This window comes from Ochotona princeps, chromosome 32, assembly GCF_030435755.1.
Source record: "Ochotona princeps isolate mOchPri1 chromosome 32, mOchPri1.hap1, whole genome shotgun sequence".
Lineage (NCBI taxonomy): Eukaryota > Metazoa > Chordata > Mammalia > Lagomorpha > Ochotonidae > Ochotona > Ochotona princeps.
Genome location: NC_080863.1, coordinates 10,071,750 through 10,095,719, shown reverse-complemented (window position 1 = coordinate 10,095,719; position 23,970 = coordinate 10,071,750). Strand labels below are relative to the sequence as shown.

Genomic DNA, 23,970 nt, shown 5'->3' with positions numbered 1-23,970 from the left:
TGTCCTTGCCTTCTCACTTTCTAGTTGTCTTATAGTTCAACTTTTCTTGGCTTGTAATTGCATTTTTTTATTTCCTCAGAACAAACAACATTACATCTGCTTGGTCTTTCTTTAGAAAGCACGTACCATATTGTTCTTCTTTTCTACTTTTCTGCCTTCAAGGAAGATTATAACTACACTGAACACAAGTGGATAATCACAGAGCATCCCACAGCCAACTCAAGGTCCTTCTTAATACATTTGCAAATCTTTCTCTGTGCAACACGACATTCCCATGTTTCCAGTATTAGGTCATTAACATCTTTAGAGGCTTTTATTTTGGCTACACAACTTGTGTGAGAGAATGGTCCTTTTTCTTAAGCCTCTGGTTGAGGGGGCAGCCTTGTGGCACAGTGAGATAAGCCATTGCCTGTAATGGTGGCATCTCATATGGGTGATGATTAGAGTCTCAGCTGTTCCACTTCCAATCCGGCCATGGATAATGTAACTAAAAGGTATTAGAAGATGCTCCAAGTGCTTGAGCTCCTGGCACTCATGTGGGAGACCCCAATGGAATTTCTGGGCAGAGCCCAGCAGGCTTTGACCTGGCTGAGGCCTGGGTATTGTGGCCAATTGGACGATGAACCAGACTCTCTGTAACTTTGACCTTCAAATAAATAAATGTGTTTAAAAAATTAAAAATGAGAATTCAAATGAGCCTAGTGATCATTTTTCAAGCTACTTGCAGTCATTCTTGTCTCACATCTTTCCTGTATTCCGTGGTGTGGTGTACCTCACACTCATTGCCCAGTAGTTTTGGTTGGAATGACTAACCATGTGCTTCTGTTCTCTTGCAGAATCCAATGACCAAGAAGACAAGAGTGCAGGTGCCTCAGGGGAGACCCCCTCCCAGCCTTACCCTGCACCCGGGTACAGTCAGCCCGAGGAGCTGAGGGAACAAATGGAGGATGCCAAGCCAGCCAAGCCTGAAGAAAGTGAAGAATTAGACCCATTGCCTGATAACTGGGAAATGGCCTACACCGAGAAGGGTGAAGTCTACTTCATTGAGTAAGTCTCATCTATTTTTTTTAACCATGCCATGAAGATCAGTATAGGATAGAAGCAATACAGCAAGAGAAGACATGACCAAAAGCAAACGTGGGATTTTATTATCACAGATAATTGCTTCCTTCCTGGTAAGGGAGGAATGGGCTAGTGTCTCAACATAGTACTGGATCCTAGATTACAACTGTAAATCAAAAAGGAATTCCACGGTTTCTCTGCTACGTCTATTATGACTGTGACTCAGAAGGCAAATGTGCTGTGATCATTGAATCAGAAACGATCTAGATCTCTTGAAAAGGTGCTTATTCAGCTCTCTCAAGGATCAAATGAGGTTTTCCCTAGTGTTCCGTCGCTGGAAATGCCTTCCATTGTGTTCAGTTTTATGGGATGCAAAAATCTAAAGCCAAACAGTTACTGGCCACAAAAGAGAACATTTTAAGCGTTTGACCCTAAGTTCAGGTATTAGCAAGATGCACCTGTTTTCTATCATTCTTTCTATTTTACCTGTTATATTGCACTGTATTTGCACATGGGCTTTGTTATGATTTTCCAAGGAACCTGAAAAACTAATCCTGATCTCTCTGATGATACACAATCCAGTATTTTTTTTTCTTTTTTGGACTTTGTTACACATATAGATTTCTCATTTGCTTTGTCAACAGCAAAGCTTTCTTTTTCTTTACTTCTAGAAGTGGATCAGTGTTTCTCAAATGGGCTCTCAAATTAAAGATCTTACCCTGAAAAGAAATCATTAATGTGCAGAAGACAAACAAAATATCATTGGAAAGAATAAATATTCAGAATGTGGTACATGAGCAGCTCTTACTCTCCCAGAGCGGTACAAGCCCTAAGACAAAAAAAATACAGAAATTGAAATTCGCAGTGTTGACAGCAGTTAAAAATACATAAACTCTGATTATTCAAGACAAAATATTAAAACTGGATTCTTTTTCCAAACCTAAAGTGAGTTATGACTTAGATCTCCATAGGTAGAAGTCAGTTGTGAAATTGAAATGTTACCACATACCAATATTTAATTCTCACATGAGGTTGGAAATTCGGATATGTGTGGCATAGGGAATATGTAATCAGGTAATTATTTGGTGCTCTGCTTGACTCCAACTTGGATGAGAAAAAACACAATGTTTTGCAGAAAACGCATCACTGGCATTCACTTTTAAGCAGGTATTCTAATTTTGAAAAAGAATTCCTTCCCTTATTTTTGTGGCTAAAATCAACGACATGGAGAACTTTTTCTTAGTTGGTAACGAGTCACTCTTTTTAGAGTTTTGAAAATGTGACCAACAGAACATTCTTCATTGTATTTATGTCTGATTAATTTTGATTTTGAGAAGCACAACATGACATCATTGCAAACCAGAAATCAAAAGCATAAATCTCAGATCCGAGTTCATGCATTAACTGAGAATAACTGATATTCGGAACAAAGACATGGATGCTGTCAACATTTTTATTATGTGTTGGAGGAGGAGGAAGTCTGTGGAAGTGATAGATGGGGAGATATACTTGATTAAAGTACTACGTCCTTAATAAGCACTCCCCAACTAATACAGTTACACACAAATCTTTCTCTGTGATTGCGAGATTAACTTTGTTTTTTGACCTGTGTCACATTTTGGCGGTGTGCGGACGAGTGACTTTGGAGGACAGAAGTCGGACTCTGGGTATGCAGTAAAGAATGAGGCCATGGTTGAACTTTAGAGAATTTAGCAGAGATTCTATTGTCGTCATCAGGCAGTATAGGCTCCAAAAATTTAGAAGATTCTGTGCCAGCCTTGAAATGTACTGTCCTGTTGGGGAAGAGAATACTAATTATGAGCGGCGAGTTGGATATTTGTGAATTCTGTGAAGCTATTCCATCAAGGCCAGCTTGGCATGGAACTTAGGGAATGTGGACAAACAGAGCATTTGAGATACAGGACCTGTCATTATTGAGACCCAGTCCCTGGGTGGTTTGGAGGGTGCTCAGGCACTCCCTGTCTGTATCAGAGTAGTAAATGTTTGTTGGAAAAGCCTAGGAAATAATCGCTGCATTTTGGATTTGTGACCATATTAGTGTTTTTAAAAAGTGAGCAGATGATTGGCTTTTTTCTGTTTGTTGTTTTTAATTTTCTCCCTAACGCTTGAGAGACTGACCAATGTAGTTTTAAGTATTTAAATCAACGCGCAGTTTGAGAATTAGGAGTAGTGATCGGATAAAGTGGGAGATTCAGAAACAGCAGAGGAGACACACAGTGTCATGTGTGGAGAGAAAGCTGATACAGAGGCAGGCACTCAGCCAAGGTCAAGGGGAATGAAACACCTGGCCCAGGACTGAAGTGGATAGGAAGAGAGAGGATCAGTGTGCGAGGCCCTGCAGAAGGCCCCTTCAGGCTGGCTGCCCTGGAAGGTACCCCCAAGGCCTTGACATGCCAACCCACCATGCATCCTGGACCGGGGCTCTCTTCAGTGTGCTGAGCACAGGTGTCTCCAAGCGTAGGTGACCCAGCCCTTCATTTCCACAGCATCCCACCAGCACTGCGTTCCTCTCCCCCTCTCTCTCTGCTTTCCCCTCCCACCCCCCCCCCCCGCATCTCTGATTGCTCCTGCCTACTTTCACAATCTGTTCTGGAGTGTCCCTTCCTTTCCTAAAGACAAGTGACAAAAATCCAATCTCTGACCACCATCACCAATCAGCAAGCATGCTTCCACCAATGTTATACCGAAGATTCCTGACTGGAACAAACCTCTGTAATGGAAAAGTCCCTAGGAACGATTCTGTTGGAGCAGGAGACAGAGATGGGGCAGGGAGCATGCTTGGGCAATAATATTTGCATTATTTCACATGCTTAACATTTTGTGCCATGAGAATACCTAGAAGTCTGCTACTGCAAGCAGATTTTCACAAATACAATGCATACGCATTTTAGCTGTCAGTAGATCAAAACATAAAAAAAAAAAAAAAGGCAGAGTAACGTGAAAGGAAGGCGAAAGAGCCAGAAGGAAAAAGCCAAAGGAGAAGAAAAGTCGATGAGCTGTGTGATGGATGAAGGGTTGACGTCACTGGAAATCACTGTGGGGGAACTGTTGTGGAGTAGCTGTCCTGCAGCCCATAGCCACACCCCTGTGGAGCTCCTCTCAACTCCATAACCTGAACGAAGGAAAGCGAAGGGAGACACCGATGGTCTGCACTGAAAATTGACACACAGGGGCCCAGCGCGGTGGCCTAGTGGCTAGAAGTCCTCGCCTTGAATGTATCAGGATCCCATACGGGCGCAGGTTCTAATCCGGGCAACCCCACTTCTCATCATCCCCTGCTTGGGGTTTGGGAAAGCAGTCGAGGATGGCCCACAGTGTTGGAATCCTGCACCTGTGTGGGAGACCCAGCAGAGGCTTCCGGGCTCCTGGCTTGGGATCAGCTCAGCGCCAGCTGTTGTAGCCACTTGGGGAGTGAATCATGGGACAGAAGATCATCCTCTCTGTCTCTCCTCCTCTCTGTACGTCTGACTTTACAATAGAAATAAATAAATCTTAAAAAAAGAAAGTTAACACATAGATCGTTCTTATACTTATTTCTGATTAGAGGAGGGGAGCTCTATCTGGAACTTTCAGTATTGAATAGGCTTTGATCTAAGGTAACGAAAAGTCCATTTGTCTCCTGTGTAATATTGTTTTGGAATATTTATTGATTTGCCAGGTATTGCAGGATAATGAGTCAGTCCTTCAGAAGTTGTACACCTAAAACATGAGGATCTTTTTTCCTCCTGTTGTGCTCACCACTGGTGAGTTAGTGGGCCCAACTCAAAAAGCATTTCTTTTTATTTTTTTTATGGGAAAAGGTGAATATCTGAGAAAGTACTTTCTAAAAATTTCTAAATTGTGAATAAATGTACTCTTCCAAAGATGTTTTTAAATGGTAACGATGCCTAATGTTTAACCATTTTTAAGATTTTTAAATGCATATTTATGAAACCAGTGGTTCCTTTGACTTACAACAACATTCACATTATATTTTAGGTATGCAGAGTATTAATTGTAAACTTCAATGAGGCATATAAACATAAACACATTATCATATTTTTAATGCCCGCCTTTCCTGGGCTGTATACAGATGAGTTAATAGTACTGGCTGATACGCTAAACATTCAATGTGTTCATTTGATCATCGCTTTATGAAGCTGAGGATGTTAGAGGTAATGAGGTGCCAAGAAGTCATCTTATCAAGCTTTCTTTAATTCTATTCCCTGAGCAGATGTTGACTGAGCATGTAACTTCAGACCCATTTTAACTTCTGGAGTTGGCTTGTCAGCAAAGCTGACCCGGCTGGTATTTTCAGGGGATGTAGTCTGTCTTCAGATGTTTGTTCATCAGCTTGGTTGCTGTGCTGCCGAGCCCATCCATGACATCCTAACTAGCCAAATGCAGTACTTGATTTATCCCCATTTTGTACATGAGGTTCTATGGAACCTTCAACAAGTTAACATTGCCAAGGTCGCTCTCCTAAGCCATACAAACATCCGCGGAGGAAAGTAATCTTTCATGTTACAAACAGCACTTGTTTTATACGTTTCCTGCAGGGGAAATTCACAATTCCAGAGGCTAAGTGTCACATAAAGAAGAGCTGCCACCAGGTTAATCTGGATTGGCTTAGTTTGGGAATCCCATTAAAAGTACCTCTGTGTTTTGAGAGTTTAGTTAGTGATACACACACACACACACACACACACACACACACACCACAAACCTATTTGTTTACTACCGTCTTTCCAAATGACAGTGAATATCATGTCATCTTACTAGTTTCTTTTAAAAAATACCAGTTTTCGAAACTAAAAATCACATTTATGAAAAAAATGCCACAGCTATTCAGTGGTTTCCAAATCTTTGCCAGGACTGAATTTGTACGTTCTAATCACTCTTAGTTCCCATTTCTTCTGCTGTTCTTGTGTCTGTATTCCCTTAGGTTTTAACTCAATCACGGGTTACCGTTTCCAATAAATTGAAACTTTTTGTTTATCAAATAGATGATAAAATATGCCGGAATTTATTGGATGGAAATATAGAAGCGACCCTTCAATAAGCAGGCAGCCATTCTCAACGTGGCACATCCTTCCTGAGGACAAAATCTGATCTAGGCTGATTTTCTCTAATTTGGCCTGCAAAAGTAATAGCTATATTGGGTATATTTGCAGCTTCTTTTCTTGTGCCTACACAGAATTCTGATTTTATTTTCACAGAAAAATAAATGTTATAGACAGAATAGTTCAGAGTGTGACACCTAAAATTTCCAACACAGCATCTGACATAAAAACCTCTTTTTTAAAAAAAGATCTCTTTTTTATTTTTATTGTGAAGTCAGATATACAGAAAGGAAGATCTTCCCATCTGCCAGTTCGCTCCCCAAGTGGCCGCAATGGCCGGAGATGTACCGATCTGAAGCCAGGAGCCCAGAGCCTCTTCCAGGTCTCCCATGCCGGTGCAGGGTCCCAAGCTTTGGGCGGTCCTTTACTGTCTTCCCAGGTCACAAGCAGGGAGTTTGATGAGAAGTGGAGTGGCCAGGATTAGAACTGGAGTCCATGTGGGAAACCCTGCGCTTGTAGGGCAAGGACTTTTAGGTGCTAGACTACCTTGCCAGGCCCCTGAAAACCTCTTTTAATAGTTTAGTGTATGAATGATGACACAGAAGTAAGAAAAAGGGTTTTGGGTAATGATATGTTCATCTTTAAAAATTAATACTTATCTTTCAGAAATACAGAAAATACAACTAACCATCTCTATTGTTCTCTCTGTGCTTACAAAGCTACTAGCATTCAACCGTTAGCATCCACGCGCATTGGATTATTGCTGAATCCCAATACTTAGCTGGGCCATGTTTACCTTGTTCAAGGGATTATGTTTCGTGAACTCAAGTGCCATAGATTTCAGCCTTACCCTTCTGGCATTGTATTTCCCTAGATGAAAATAGCCATTGGTTAAGGATGAATATGTAGAATTGGCTTTTTATGAGCACTTATCTCTCGATTACCATTTTTAGACGCCATAGAACAAACAGAGTAAATATGTTTAGTAATACATGCTTCTTATTCCACCCATAAAGTTTCAGTTGATGGAAAGGATAATTTCTAATATTGCTGCAGAGGTGAAAACGTTATTTTGACCTGGGTGACAATGTAAAGGAAGGAAGAGAAATGAAAAGAAATCAGATCTTAAAATTTAGTTTGGTGTGGGTTACCTTTGAGTGTCTAGTTGTATATTGCTTAAAAAACGAAAATAGGATTTGTAACCTTGTCAGAGAAACATTAATGTGAGTTTAAAAACTGCGAAGGAAGATATAGAGTAGACATGGTCTGTAAGAAAATTTTAAGATTTGGTCCAAATAAGTATTCCACCCTCTGAAAGCATTTTTTAAAACTCTGGTGTTTTGGTATTGCTTTTAAAATGCAATATGTAGATGTAGGTTATATAAAACTGTATTTTTAATAAAAAGGACTTAATTCTGGAAAATGCATTTGGATGAATGAAATTTGATTTGGAAGTTATTTGAATAGAGAGTGTAAGTTTATAAGGAGAAAAAAATTTGTAGCTGTAGATGTTTCCTCAGTGGCAGTAATGCAATAATATTTAATTTAATACCTCGATATAACACTGATGAAGGAATTTCTAGAGATGACTGCCCTGACATTGGACGTAAAGATTTGTTTCTAAAGCTGTTGTCAGGACCTATGAAACAAACCCTTAACCACCATCCAAGGGCATGAAATCAAACATTTCAGAGAAAAAGCAAAATGTTGGGTTCACTATGGTTTTAGACCATAGTAGACTTAGGGTTTGGAAATCAGATGTACTGGGCTCAATGTTAGCACCGTTGTTTCCGCCAATAAGCCATGTATCCCTTGGACACACAGCTCCTCACAACCCTAATTTCTCCATCTGTGTAATGGAGTTCAGAACACTTAGCCGCGAAGGGCTCATTAGCAGTAAATGGTGCGATGTATGTGAAAGTTCTGCTTCAGCCCCTGACAAGTAAACAACCGAGAAGTATCAGGAGACAGCGAGAATGACCGTGCAGTGGCACGCCATGTCAGCGGGTTTTCCTGTTGCTACAAAGTATTTTCTGTGTGAGAAAAAAATATTTTTTCAGAAGATGTTATTATTTAACATGCTGCTTTTGTCAGCTTGGCAAAGGTTAAGCTTACCACATGTACAGAAATGTCTCATTCATTATCGGGCAGCCTCTTGAATGTCTCCAAGGCCAGTGTTGATAGGAATTTAAACTAGACTTTTGGAGCTGAGTGAAATTTCACTCTGTTTTTATTTCAGTCCCTGCAGATGCACTTGGGATATGGTTTAATATCAAAAGAGGCTTTTGAATACACCCAAGAGGTGAATTATTGTTTAAGGTTTTTCATCTGCATTTTTAAAGATGGCAGTGATTGAGTGTAAATAGCTATTGACTTTTCTCTGCTTGATAACTCACTTTTCATAAGCATCACATTAGCTCTGTCTGTAGGAATACATAAGGCAATATACTATCAGGACTCAAATCTCCTAAACTATATGTGTCCAATTCTCAACCGGAGTGAGCAAAGATTCTGTGTCCTCCTAGCCCAGCCAGGTGTGTGCTTCTGTGAAGGAAACTTGAAATGTAAGATTGCACACTTTTCACATATTCATTCCCTGACACTTTGCAGAAAAACAACTTGGATACAGAAAATTGATGATCTAAATCTGAATATGCCCTAGAAGGCAAAGGAACCAACGCCTCCAACTTCAGCAAAGTGAGGATGGTGACAATCCCTCAGTGGTCCCCCTTTGATACAGTTTCCTGTTCAACACCCAAGCCTATTTTTGAATGGAATTATTAAGGCTTAAAATACATAATTTAAGGGAAATGGAAAACCTATTTGGTCTGTCGTCTCCCAAATGCTTAAAAAAATACTTTCTCTGTCTGTCAGGCATCTGGAGTAGCATACAAATTGCAAGGATGGTAAGAGTGTCTGTTAAAAAGCCCTGTGCTATGTCTTTATATGATGTTTAAGACAATTATTGGAGGTAACTATTGCTCACATTTCTTTCAGAATCATTTCTGAAGACCCGCTAAAAATGCTGTTAACTGTAAGAGACTTAATCTGTCAGGATGCATGAAAGTGACAGACTGTTAATGCTAGTTCAACCTAAAAAAAAAAAAAATCCTCTAATAAAATGCTTTATATAAACTCAGGAAAGCAAAGAAACACAGTTCTCTAACTAATTTCACCAGTATTTGAGATCCATGGTGGTAGGGTACAGGAATGGTCATTTCACTCCCTGGAGAGTCTTAGTAATGATTTCTTAATGCTTTTCCAGCAAATTTTTTTTTTGCATTTGTAAATATGTGTAAGGGACCTAGAAATAACTTTTCTGAAAAAGTACAGAAGAAGCTACTTAAAAGAAGGAATTGGTTCATCTCTCGGCATTATTCCTGCCTCATAGAGTGTGAAACACACACACACACACACACACACACACACACAGACACCTGCTGTTTTGTGAAATGAAATCAATACTCGAACCCAAACCCCTTATTCCCAGTCAGGACAGCCCACATCTTCATCTTTGGGCTTCAGGTCTAAGTTGAAAGAAAAAGACAAGATGAGGGTGACACCTTGCAAATCCAGAGGAAAGTGTCTGCAGCATGCGACATCTTTGTGAAATTAGAAAATGAAGCCCCCATCAGATGTTGCAAACGGAGGATGTACAAGTTGGCACTTTCTTCTGATGATTTATTTTTGCCCAAATGCGAAGTTTGGTCTGATCAAATTATTAAAGCCCTCCCTATTCAGACGCATCTGTCATTGAAGAGCTCGGGAAGAAAGTGATGGAGGGAGAATTTTCTCTTCATCACAGCTGCCAAGTCAGAAATGAGGCATTCGTCTTCGGGAGTAGAGATTCCAGACTCAAGGTCTTGGTGTCTCGTTCTCACGTTAGAGATGACTGTACCTGTAGGCAGACAAGGGGGATTGTGCAGGAAATGCTGCTTGACACCTAGGAATGGCTTTTCGGGGGCCATGTTGTCCTTCCTGACTTGAGAACTTCTTCCCATAGGAAAAAGCTGTTCCTGCAAACTTAACCATAAATCTGCCACCTGAGAATATTTTCTTGTGAAAGCGTGCTCAAGTACCCTATTTATTGGTTGATCCTGCTGCAGTCCAGTCCTGGGCCCTCTTACTGCTGTTCCCTGCAGAAACCTAACGGTTTGTCACACCTGACTCTCTGCTCCTTCATTCCTGAAACCCTGACGACAGTCCCAGCCTTGCTCATTTGCCCTCTGGTTGATGAGATCCCTTGAGACAGCTGTGCACGGTGGACGCCCCTGCTCCTCGGGCAGCTAGGAGCCCTTGAGAGTCTTGAATTATCCTTTGCCCAAGAATCACCCAAGTGACACTGGTTTTGAAGATCCCCATTGTGAGTAGCAAATTATCATTAGGATCCAGAACATGCATTTGACCTAAGTTCACCAGGTGATTCTTTCAACTTCTCTAACAACTCCTTTCCTTTTTTTTTTTTATTTACATCCTTGACACAAAATTTGCAAGAAAACATTTTTTCCCCAAACAAAAAGATCTTTTTACCACTAGTTTCTAGAGACTCCGTTCCAGAAGCATCCAAATGCAGACTTTTATTTTATTTTATTCAGTATGTTAGATTTCTCAGAAGAAGGTGAAGGTATTTAGATCCCTAAATGTGAGTAAAATTGCTACTGATCGTTTTTAAGAAAATATAAGTATCCCGACAGCATGCTGTAATTTGCATCCCCTTTGTACTGTCTCTTGCCAGCTCTAGAGTTAGCAAGGAACAACAACACAACTGCCTCTGAAAAGGACAGGTTTAAGATGAAAATAATGCTTTTGCTAAACTCACAGCGTCGGAGGCTGCGGACTGTGCCCTTCCAACTGGAGAATCCTGTATTTGTAATAAATTCCTTTTGCTCTGGATGAGTTCTGCATTTGCAATGAGGTTAACTTGGCAACATCCTAGTTGATTTTAATAAAAATAGCTGCTTTGAGGACAGGGAGCTGAGGTTGCCAAATTTACAGCTGCCTTGCAAAATTACTCTTACACCTCCTTCAGGGCTCCCTGGAACCAGTAAGCAAATTAAGTGTATCGATTGCAATTTTGTTGGACTAACCCCGCTTTTTTTTTTTCTTAAGGAATAAACTCGATTCTTTTTAGTATGTGTCTGTTCAGAGTAATCTCTTTTCTTTTCAGCCATAACACAAAGACAACATCATGGCTGGATCCACGACTTGCGAAAAAGGCTAAACCCCCAGAAGAGTGCAAGGGAAATGGTAGGTTATTAAGTTTTTATGGGATTTCAGCCGCCGTGCACTTAGAGAATGTTTATGTTTCTGAAAAGAGGGTTTTACCTAAAAGAAGTCGTAATCTGGCAGAGAGAGCATTTCAGAGATGTAATATTTGAATGCTCAGCTACATGACAGAATTAGCTCGGCATTTCCTCAGGGCCATGCGGTTTTGCTTTTCCTCTCCACGGAGATCTGGGCTGAATATCACATGTCTGTCATCCCCGGGTTGTTTCTGTTTGACCCTTCAACTGACTTTCCGCCACCTACTAAGGACTTTGCGATTGCAATATGTCCCTCTGGGGACTGTGATCTTTTAGCTGGAATCAGGTAATATGCGCAGGGAAGCATCATTGTGGCACTAGAAATAGGATTTCCTTTTGTCTTGAAAGGCATTGCCTTCTGGCAGTTTCTAAGGAACGATCAGTATCATAATATATGCATTTTTTATTTTGTTCAGACGTTGAAATAATGTAACTCATTGTAGCAATGTTTTGGGTGATTCTTTGTGTTTCCCAGCCACGCTTGTCTAAGAATGGGCTGTGTTCATGGCTGTAAGGAATTTTGCAAACTAATTCAGGGAACTGTATGAATGTAAAACGTATTTCTAGATTAGCCAATTAGGTAGCTGATGCCTATGATACTTGAATTTTTAAAATATGTATATCGAATTTAAGGTTAAAAGAACATTTAAAGCTCAGCCAAAAGAATAAGTAGCATATTGTTCTGATGATTTGCGATTTGACCAAGTTCAGAACCCTTATTAAATTAAATTACCAGATTAAATTACCAGAACCTATTTAGAGGTTTCTGTCATTTGAAGAGCTTGTAGAGATGAGGAAAGTCAGACAACATCTGGACTTTAAAAAGTTTTTTTTAAGTTAACTTTTAAAAAGTCTCTAATGCTAAAAGTGGTTTTCATTTTAACCGTAATTCTGATGTTCTCAGCTGAGGCTCTGATATCGTAGTGTTTCCCTGTGATGAAAGACAGCTCTTCACAGGCCAGGTATCTTACTGAGTTACATTTAAAAATTAGAGAATGCAACTTATATGGACATATGTAAATCCAGTATCCACAGTGAATTTTATATCAGGAACTTTAACTGTATCCTTTCTGTGTAACAGTCCAACTGTATTTGGTTTAATCCCGTGAAATTATTGTAAAACCTGAGCTTGAAGCATCATTGGGGTCCCTTTCATTGACACCAATCTGACTTGTGTTGCCAGCTGTGACCCGATGTGTGATAGCTGGATGTTGTAATTCACTTAAGTCACAGATGTAAAGCCTTAGTATGTCCTAATTAAAAGGAATTTAATCATGTTACAGTTCTGTGACATGTTGAACTTCTCAGCTGTCTTGCTCCTTAGAGTTGTTCTTTTCATTATAAAATACTATTAAAGTCACATTGTAAAATCCTGAGAGAGGTAGGCATAACATATTGCATAATTATAATATTTCTGTAGTGGGAATCTTCCTCCACGTCAGTTTACAGTCTTCTAAGGGTGGTTGCAGATATGATGCTAGCAGCCTGTGAACCACAAGTCCAGGGAATCAGTCCTAGAATGTAGGATTTGCCTTAGCATTCAGCATTTGTTTGGCATCCAGAGACTTTGTTCCATATGCTACCAGAATATTTTACAATGGATACAAACTTATTCTTCATTAGGTAATACTGTTACTTGTGTTTTGTTTTTGCTCTGGTAGTGCAAATGAAAGTGACTTCCTGACAATGCTGAATGTTAATGGGTTGCTCTTGAGCCTGCCAGCTAAGTCAGTTATGAATCACACATCAGCACAGACAACAGAACGTTATTGTGGTATTTTTTAGAATATCATAATATCATAATGTGTGTGATAACAAATTGGCACGAGTTCCAGACAATATCTTTAGCTGGCCAACATGGACCCATCTTTGCTCCCCGAGGCAGAGAAGACCAAATTACCAACCAGTGTAGAACTGAGTGAACATGAAGCTCAGCTCCCTCTTTTTTACCTCTGCTCCTAGGCATTTGCCTGCCAAGGTTTTCAACTAACAGCCTACTATAGTTCAGTACATTTTTTTTTTGAAGAACCAGGCAGTAAATATTTTAGGCTTTGCAGATCCCCCAGTCTCTTTGCAATTACTCACTGTGCAGAAAGAGCCAAAGTCAATATGTAAAGGTCATGGATTTATTCTAATAGAGCTTTATTTATGGGCATACAAATTTGAATTTTGTGTACCTTCATCTAACAGAATATATTCTTTAGATTTTTCTTTCCTTAGACTGATAAAAATGTACAAATGGTTCTTAGCCCGTGGGCCCTATGAAAGTTAGGGTGAGCTGGATTCAATGCACAGAATGAACTGTAGCCTAATGAACACATGTGGATTCTTTCATAGGGTGGATCTTGAAAGTCTATGCTTTGCAATATTTTTCTTCTCAGAAATTTAAGACTGTCAAAAAACTGGGGTGTTTTTCAGGGGTTATAGCTTGACTTTTTGCCTCTAGACTTTGCAGTTTGATTGTTGAACACTTCTCAGGGCATTATTAACTGAGTATCTGAAGTCTCTTGAAGTTTCTATTGTGTCATTCCAGCCTATGAAAATTCACTCTCTCTAGGCTGGTTTCTCTAAATCCTAGCAGTAACTGTCTCCCCAGGCCAACTCAACATCAAGTGCAGATTCTTCCCTCGGGTCTCTAGGGCTCTCTTCAGAATCCCACATCTTCTGGACTCTGTGGCTTCAGCAGTTCTGTGGACCCTTTAGTAAATTTCTCTTTGGATTTTGCTGTTTCCTCATGGACTATAAACTACTTATTCCATTCTGCCTGGAAATAGAAATTGTAGTTCAGTGGTTTTTCAATTATGCATCTTAGACCTTGTTTGGGCTGCCTGTTATAAATTGTTACTTCAATAATTCCTACTTTAATCCTTTCACATGGTGGCCTGCATACACACTACAAATGAATATGAGGTTGTGCATGTGAGCTTGTATAAGCATGTATAGAGGTGGATCTGTGAATGTCTGTTTTTGCAGAAATGTTTACATAAATACCTAAAGTTAATGTTTTTGCCTGCTGCAATAAAGGAAAGGAAAGGAAAAGAGGGTTGGGTGCAAATACCAACTGCTTAGAGTTTGCCTTAGATCAGGAACAACAGCAAATGTTTTTGGATTGGTATCAAGGAGGAAAATTGAATCCACACACTCACTTTACTGATACAAGGGCAATCATTTTGCATATTTTCAAAGGATGCTAATGCTCCATTCTCCCACCATGTGGTTGAAAACACCAAAGGCATCGTTTTCTTGTATATACTGTAGCTCTGAGTGCACTTCGGACTTTGAACATCAGTCTACAGGCAGAAAAAGCCTCCACCTACGACTGGGTTCTATTATTAGTATTTGCAAGAATTGCTGTTTGGCAAGCCAAGACAGCCTCTTTCTTACATTGCTGCAGAAATAGCAATTAAATATTCAATGATGTGCGTACCAGACTGGTTAAACCACACTGGAAGCACGGTCGTGCTTGTTTCCTGAGAATCAGCATTGGAAATTCTTCTGAGACATTTCCAATCTCAGTTATGCGATGAAATATCAGTACAATCAAGAAAATACTAAATGTGAAGGAGGTCTGGGGAGAATGATTTTTTTTTCAAAAGTTGAAATGTGATTAAATTCAATTGGAACACTTGATTTTGTTCACATGAACTGTGTAGGACTTGGAGTCCAGGAAAACTCCATCCCAAATGCATGACCTCTGACCTTCCACTTGAACCCTAAGAGGCTTGGCGTTTATCCAAGTCAAATGAGAATTCTGCGTATTCTACGCAGATGGAGTTTCACATACCGAAACCACTGTGCTTATTGTGCCATAAATTCTAAAGAACTACACAGTTTGCATTCCTTCAGGAATTCAACTTCACAGGAGGAAAAAGGGGGAGTCAGAGTAAGGGGCTTTGGATGACTCCAGAGCGTCCTGGAGAGATGAAATGAACATATCCTTATGGTCTTGGAACTGTCCTTCTAGCCAATTCCAGCCTGATCATCGACAGAATACAACTTCCCCCCTTCTTTCTGTTGAACTCTAAGTTCTCACCAAATTTTCATTACATCCACACACATTATTTCCGTTACCTAAAGTGCATGGATTCTAAGTATATTTTGACATGTTGCCCTAAGGAAATAGAGAATCTTAACCCATTTTTGTGCATCAGAGCAGCATTTTCAACCTCTGGCAACCAACGCTTGGAGCGATGATTGGATGAACCTTTAAATTATTATTATTTTTTCCAAAATGCACATAAAGACAGTGTAAGATATACCTTTAAATGTGTTCATTAGGCTGAATTACTTATTTTCTAAGAGAAGGGAATTAGCAGAAAGGGGCCGGCATTGTGCCTAGCGGTGAGGACACCTGCTCTCCTTATCCGAGCTTGGTTCCCGCCTGCACTATGTTCCTCGTTTCAGCGTCCTGCAGAGGAACAGCGTGGGAGGCAGTGAGGATGGCTCATGTAATTCTATTCCTGCCAACCTCAGGGAAGGCTCAGATTGCCTTCCTGGCTCCTTGCTTCAACCTCAACCCAGACCTGGCTGTTCCAGATAGTGGGGGAAGGGCAAAAGCTGATGGGAAATCATTCTTGTCTCTATGTTCATGTCTTTCTCCCGGTATTTCTCCGTCTGTCAAATAAAATACGTAAGGACCCATACTGTGGCATGGTAAACTGAGCTTCTCCCTTGGGCACCCGTCATCCCATAGGAGCAGTAGCTCAAGTCCTGCCTGCTCTACTTTTGATCAGCTTCCTGTTCATGATTTCATAGATGGTGTTGGATGGTTCAAGTCCTTGAGTCCCTGCACTCATGTGGAAGCCCCAGAGGAGGCTCCTGGCTCCAGGCTTCAACACAGCTTAGCTTTAGCAACTGTTTAGGGAATGAGCCAGCAGATGGAAGATCTCTCTCTCTCTCTCTTTCTTTCTTTCTCTCTCCCTCTCCCTCCTTCTCTTTCTCTCACTCCATCCCCATCTCTCCTCTGTCAGTAACTCCCCTCTCTCTTTCTCTCTCTCTCTTTCAGCCCCTCTTCATCTCTCCTTCTGTCAGTAACTCTACCTTTCAAATAAAAATGCAATAAATCTTAACAGAAATAAATGACATACATAAATAATTAATTTTAGGGATGAAACAGTAGGAAGTACTCATTATTCTGAATCATTTCTTAAGTGACTTTTAGAAAAGCAGATGCACATATTAGATTTTCATATTTCAAATTCGTTTTCTAGACTGCAGAGTTTATGTCCTTTCCAGCAGAGGTTTCGGACTGTTTCTTATTAAGCTTACACTGATAATGAATGATTCGGATTTCTTAACAAGATTAAATACGACCAAATCAATTTTCCCTTAAAGTGTTGTTTTTCCTAACCTGATAACCCTGATGAGGCTGCTGAGGTTATATTTGTAAACAGCCTTGGGGTTTTTCTACCAGGAAGATGTTATAAAAGCAGACACTATTAATATTAATTTTTCAAACACTAAAGCTTTACAATTATGAAAATTAATTTTTATGCAAATATTGAACACCTACCTTTATGGTATGGGTTGATTCGTTACTTTGTTTCTGTCCTTGTGTGAAAATAAGGAAATAGCAAATAGCTTAATGGAAGCAGTTACTTTCTACCTAGTTGATTGGTAATTATTCATATGTGTTATGGTGTTTCTACTGAAACACTTTGAGGTATGCGTCACCCCACATTATGATACTGTTTGACTCAGGAGTACTCAGAAAAAAAGGTGTGAGAATAATAATATTTGCAGAGAAAAGAGCAAAATTTATACAAATTAAATCAAAGAGAATTGATATCCCCCTAGTATGCTCTGGTATCAAAGTTTGGCTTGTTTATGGCTAGCATGTCTTCTAATTGGTCCCAGTGGTTATTCTGAATTGGTTGATGTCAAGACCATAAGAGTTGCTAAGTATTTTGAATATTATTCTCATATTAATTATTTATGGAGTTCATCCATTAGCTGTTAATATTTATTGCAGCTGTATCGCAGTATCTGCGTAGGGATTCTTCACCTCTACCTCTTGGTATTTCTTGACTGCTAAGGTGTAGTTTTTGTTTGAGAGCGAATTATACCTTTCGTAGCTCCTCAATGCATGTGCCGTTAAAGATAATATCAACATCATCAAGTCTGTTCTGCACTGCTGTGCAGAGAGACTTTAGCATTTTTCAAATACGATTTTTAAAACCTTTGTATCTTGAAACGGCTAGGAATTCACAGGAAGTTTCAAAGTATTAGACAGTGAAGCCTAAATTCTCCTCATAAGTCTCCTCCGACGTTAATAACTTACATGAAGAGACTGTGGTATCAATGGCAGGCAATGTGCTTCAGAGCAGCCAGGTATGCCTGCAGTACACATCATTGTGTGTGTGTGTGTGTGTGTGTAAGCATTGTGGCTATACAACAGAGTTAGAAGATTGACATTTATTGCGTTGAATATTTTGGTCCATGTACATCAGTCTTCCCAATTATTTATGTCTTCTTAAGGCTTTTCCATTATCACTCTGTAAAAAATATGTATTTTTAGGGTATGCCCAAGCAGTTTATTTCCTTGAAACGATTTAAATCGTTGTGCAGTTTTAATTTATCTTACTGTGTCTCCACCGTTATGAAGAAATATGATAGACTTGAGTATTTAATCTCTGAACTTACATAAATGATCTATTAAGCACACATCTTTTTCATGCATTTTTTATTATTTCTGCGTAGATAATTTGCTATTGAAATGATCTTAAGATTGTTGATATGTTAGATTACATTTATTGATTTTTAAAACTGAACCAACCTAACATTTTGGGTGAAGAGTCCCACGTGTTATATAAACCTTTTTTATATATTGCTTTGTTCAAGTTGCACATATTCTAGCTTTCTTAAGGAGAAACAAAATTTTCATTGTTGCCATTGTTTTTATCTGGTTTTGAATGTCAGAGCATTCCTGGCCACCTTAAATGATTTGGGAAGCACTTTCTCCTCTCGTGTTTTTTTTTTTTTTTTTTTTGGAAGAGTTTGTGTAAAGTTGCTGTCAGTTCTTTTCTACACGTTTCACAGCATTTTCCACTGAAATCACGTGAGCTAAGCAATATTTTCAAGATAATTTTAGTTAGAAATTTGATTGTTTCAATGGTCAGGGGAACCGTTCAGGGTGTGTTCCTCACTGTGTTTCAGGGTTGACAGTTGTGCCAGTTCAGTAAATCATCTGCTTCTTCCAAGTTGAGTTTTTCAGGAAATTCTGTGACCTTTCTTCAATTCCACTGTAGCCCTACCTGTCGCGTGAACCCTGCCACCAGATCCACCCTGCAAGATTTTAATTTTATTGTTTTGTTTTTCCATTAGATGCTTTCTATTTGATGCTTTTTAAACTTCTGTTTGTTTTCTGTTTATTATCGCTTGATTCAAATTCACAATTGCTTTTCAAACACCTTTATGATAGCTACTTTTTTAGACCTTTGGCTGAAGTCTAGCGTTTGGTTTTGCTGGGTAATGGGGTCCGTCGATGATCTGTTTTCATTCCATGTCTGGTTTTCTTGGTTCTTGCTGTAATGAGTTATATTTGAATTTATACTGGACATTTTTATATATAACTTGTCTAAGTAGACATTTTTTAAAAAGCATTCATTTTGGCAGACAGTGTCCCTGTCTGGGTTTGATGCGTTGTTTCTGACCAATTTAGTAGGCTGCCTTTCCAAACAGAATTATTTGGCTTTCAAAGCCTTTGCAATGCTTTTTTGGTCTGACTGTTTCTTCTTCGGAGGTTTTTGTTGTTGCTGTCCTTGTCAGTCGGAACGTATTGCTTGTAGGTACTACCTATAAGATGTAGAAGGCACTTTCCTGAGTCACCATTCTTGCCTGGAAGGCTCTGAAATGCCAGTTCCATGTACATGGGAAATGTTTTCTCTGACTCGTGTACTCATCCCGTCTAGCAGCTCTGAGTCAGGGAAAAGGTCATCTGTAGAACCCAGCATCATCACCATGGCACATGCATTAGAAAACCTCTGCTTGTGGGAGATAGGTTGGCCATTCCGGACCCTACAAGTACTAACCCGGCAAGTAAAACAGACTCACCACTGCCACTGGTTATAGGCCAGAGAAGAGATCCTCCTGGGTCCCTGCTGCAGGTCTCATTTTGTGGACTCCCTGCCAGAAAAAAGTAGGCTTTTGCCATTTGTTTGCTTGCTTCTTTGTTTGTATGTGCTTGGTGTCTGTTCTGGCCCAGTGATCTCCTGGCACAGTCTGTGAAATACAGGAGATAAAGGACACCCTTGAAATTCACCGCAATGTTGCTCCCCAAGTCCTGTGGTCCCCAGCCAGTCTCCTTTCTTCTTTCTACCGTTCAGTCTTTTCTGTGATTGTTTGTTGTGTCATTCCCTAGATAATTTCTTGTTTTTGGAGGGAAGGAAAAGGGAAAATTGACTCTATGCCATCTTGTCTCAATATGACTTTTAGTACTTTAAAGTACTTTAAAGCTTAAAAGAAATATTTTCACATGGTTTCTTTCTGTTTCCATTTACCCACAGCCTGTAGTGCAGGTCAAGAATTTTAACTCTCATTTTTCAGGTAATGATGCTGTGGCAAGGGCTTAAGGGCCTTGCTCACTATATGTCTTAAGAAATGAGGCTTGAATCCAACTCACCTGAGGTTAAGATGGAGTGTCCTTCATCAAACATCATGCAATATTTAGAGACATTAAGGCATAACAAATTTGTTAGAGGTAATTGGTTACAAATAGTCTTACCGTAACATTTGGCACATAAATAAAAAAGAACTTTTCTCACATTTTCCCTAAGCCATCGTAGTGGTAAATAGGCTGATTGGTGGAATTGTATGATGAAAGAATTAAGTAAGTGCCATATGACTTTTGTTGTTAAGTGAACAGGGTGCAGTTAGCTCTCAGAAAGATATTTTAGGATAAGTATTGAAGTATATTTTGTGTTACGAAACATATTGTGTTAAAGAACAAGCTCCTATTGTTTTCTGTGTTTTCAGAATTTATTAACATGCTCACTGCAGTCCACATAATGTGGAAACAGTCTTGCTAAGAACAGAACGTGGGTTCATGTCAATCATGCTGCCAGGCCCAGGCTTAAGTGTCCCTGGGTGGTGAAGTTTGCTCAGCAATGCAGAATGCCAAACAGAAAGGTGAATCGCTGATCTGAGCATTGCAGGCACGTTCTTCCAGAAATGGGAGAATCGGATGCATACCGTCAACTCAAAGTCAAGGAATTGAGCATTCACTGTGGCTCATGGCTGGAAAAACAAATTAAAGGTTTAACTCCATTTGTTGAGTTGAGATGATCTAATGAATCTCTGTCTACATCTAATTTTAAAGTTTGCTAAATGCTGTGCATCAAAACCAGTACTTTCCAAGCCGTTGGTGGCCAACAAAAACAAACAAAAAAAACGAACTTCAACTTCTTTTACATCTACACAAGGTACCTTAAAGAATCCTGTGCTGCTTGCTTCAGCACCACCACGCCCAACTCTTGCAGACGTTTGGAGAGGAAACCAGCCAATGGAAGGTTTCTTTCTCCATCTCTCTTCCTGTACAATGAACAAATTAATAAACCCTTCCACAAGAACATATGTTTCTAAAAACTCACGATTACGTGTGAGCTTTATGGAGACTCCTTGTTACACACAGACAAAAACAGAACAAACTTTTCTTTAGTGTTTTGATACCAGCTCCATTGAGAACATATCTTGTCCAAGAATTCAGGACACACGAGAATGGGGAGTTTGGTTAGGCTTATTTAAAAATGTTCATCTCATACTGCGTTTTGAGCCAATTCTCCCTTCTGCTCAGTCCAATAACGGAGGCTTGGTCACCTTCAATAGCTGTTATATTTAATTTAATTATAACCTTATTGCCAGGAGCTATATCATATTAGCATGTTATTGTTATTTGCAGTACAGTTTAAGAATGACTGCTTCTTTTTTAGTCTAGATCCAGCCTGTGTGTTTTTATGTGGGGCTATATGACTGGAAATTTTATTTCGTAAGCTAGCACAGTATCTGATAGTAATGGGATTAATTTTGCAACATCTTCACACAAAACTCACCAGATACCTAATGCCATATAGTAAGCAGTTGCTTTTAGACCATGGATAGAGAAAAAAAACTAACATCTATATCAATATTTCATAATTTGGCATTTTTCTCAATAGGTTAGTGTTCCAGTTGGTTTATTCTCACAGCATTATCAACATGTTGGATAGTATGTGAGACAGCCTTTAAAAATTATAAGGCGCTGAAACCCCCAAGGGATCCGTGACTGCAATTGGAATATGGGGTATAACCTGACATGTAGCACAGTGTGTTCCCTAGTGATGACAGAGTGTCCCCTGGTGATGAAGAGCCACAGCACTGAGTCAAGGAAGCTGTAACGGTTTTTCCAAAGAATTCATCTTTTACTGCTTCTGATCAAAACACAGGCTTCTGTCCTTTCTCTCTTCCCTCTCTCTTCTGGACTCTCCTATTTGATGTGCTTCTGACTTAGAGCTTTCTGTTAGAGAGTTTGTGCACAGTAAGGAAGGCTAGAGAGGTATTGTATGTTTGTCGCTGTAAGAAAACTAGCACAAACATCTAAGTATCATGTCTAAAAAGAGTAAATCCAACGAGTGCCTGACCTACGCCTAAACGGGAATAGTGGAAAAGCACAGCATGATAAATACACTTGGGTTAATTAGAGGAGATTTCTATCGGAAAATAGATTTTTGGTGGTCAGTTTTAAGGGACCAAATAAGTTGTAACTGAAGAAGAGAGGAAAGAAATGTGTTAGCTGTGGATGGACTTGAGGAATCTAGTGATGGGACATGGTTGCATGAGACAGAAATGATTATAGTCATCTGTAAGATAAAATAGGTAAGGAGCCGCTTCTGACCCCGATTCCTAGAGCTATTCCTACAGAATCGATTTCAATAAATTCCTGTCCTTTCCACAACTAATTTTGTGGTTGTTTCAAAATGAATATCCTGAGTAATGAATGCATGTGTTTCGTGTTGCTTTTTGTGTGTTTTATTTCATTCTTACGATGTCCGGGTGAGCACAGGATACCCTGATTCCCATTTTATGGAAAACAAATGCTGGGATCACTCGGCTCTTCTCAGAAGGAAGACACTGTGAAAAATACTGTGACTCTTGATACACTCCAACAGTGCTGTGTCTTACTTTGGGTCTGAAATGGTTTTGAAAACAACATAAATCTTCCTTCCATAAGCAAGAACAAAATGTGTGGCCTTTAGAAGCAATTTCAGTCAGCCACTAAAATTTACAACTGCTACTAAAGGCTTGCCTTAAGGACATGTTAACATATATTTTATACTAATTGTATGTATTGGAAACTTGATAGAAAAAAATGACTTTATTACAAAACATTTTGTCTCATACACATGATAGCTTCAGTCACACCAATCATTTGTACCATACTTATTTTGTTCAGCCAATCAACTGTGCGTCTTCTTCCCCCTTTCGATACGTGCTCCCATGTGCATGAACAAATTATTCTCTGTGTCACTCTATGTCTCATGAAAACAGTCATTTTGGGGACTGACCCAAATGGCTACACAAGCCTATGTATTCTTTGTGACTCTCTAAAAGCAGAATTCTGCATTGCTTTTTAAATTTCTGTTTGTTATCTCACATCAAAAGTCCTTGCCTTGCATGTGCCGGGATCCCATGTGGACTCCAGTTTGTATACCAGCTGCTCCACTTCCCTTCCAGCTCCCTACTTGGGGCCTGGGAAAGTAGTGGAGGACGGCCCAAAGCCTTGGGATCCCGCACTTGCATGGGAGACTCAGAAAACGTTTCTGGCTCTTGGCTTCGGATTGGCTTAGCTGTGACTGTTGAGGCCACTTGGGGAGTGAGCCAGCAGATGGAAGATCTTTCTCTCTGTCTTTCCTTCTCTCTCTCTTGTATATCTGCCTTTCCAATAAAAATAAATGAAACTTTTTTCACAAAGATGAATCATGCCTATAAAATTATATGAAGAAAAAATAATATCAGTAAAAAGAATTTTTAAAAAGCTGGCTCAACATTGGATAAACTGGTGATTCAAAAGAAAAAAAAAGATAAAAATTAAACCTTAAAAAAAAGTGAATTGTTACAAAAAAGAAAGATGGATTATTTTGAACAGCTGTATTTCATTAAGGGGAAAAATACAGTCTATTTGTTATATCTTTGTATGGCCATCATTTATAATCCCCACAACCAAATAAATGAGAAACGGTGCATTGGCACATATTAGAGTGTTCCAACCAGATTCGTCATTATGAATTCTGATCCAACTACTTGTTGTTTTCATTTTTTAAGTTAAACCATGCTGGTTAGACCCAATTTCCATTGTTTAATGAACAGTGTAGACATCAGTGGCAAATTCCACAGAGATCAGAACAAAACAATGGCATTGTGTAGAATAATCTCTCCAAGCTCAGTGCCTTTGGGATCAATAATTTCTCTCCACTCTGTTAGGCCACTCTTAGCGTTAGAGGCTTAAGTTAAAAACAGGGAGGAAAAACGTATTCCTCAAGTTGATTTTACAACTTGATAATGAGACGAGT

General features: G+C 39.5%; 1 protein-coding gene across 1 annotated transcript in view; it reads left to right on the top strand.

The window, feature by feature from the left end:
• Positions 1 to 23,970, top strand: part of MAGI2 (membrane associated guanylate kinase, WW and PDZ domain containing 2) — a 902,006-nt gene that overhangs the window by 598,347 nt on the left and 279,689 nt on the right. The window contains exons 5-6 of the mRNA XM_058657499.1: positions 837 to 1,047; positions 11,293 to 11,372. Of these exons, the coding sequence (XP_058513482.1) occupies positions 837 to 1,047; positions 11,293 to 11,372 (291 nt within the window). The remainder of the gene's footprint in view (positions 1 to 836; positions 1,048 to 11,292; positions 11,373 to 23,970) is intronic.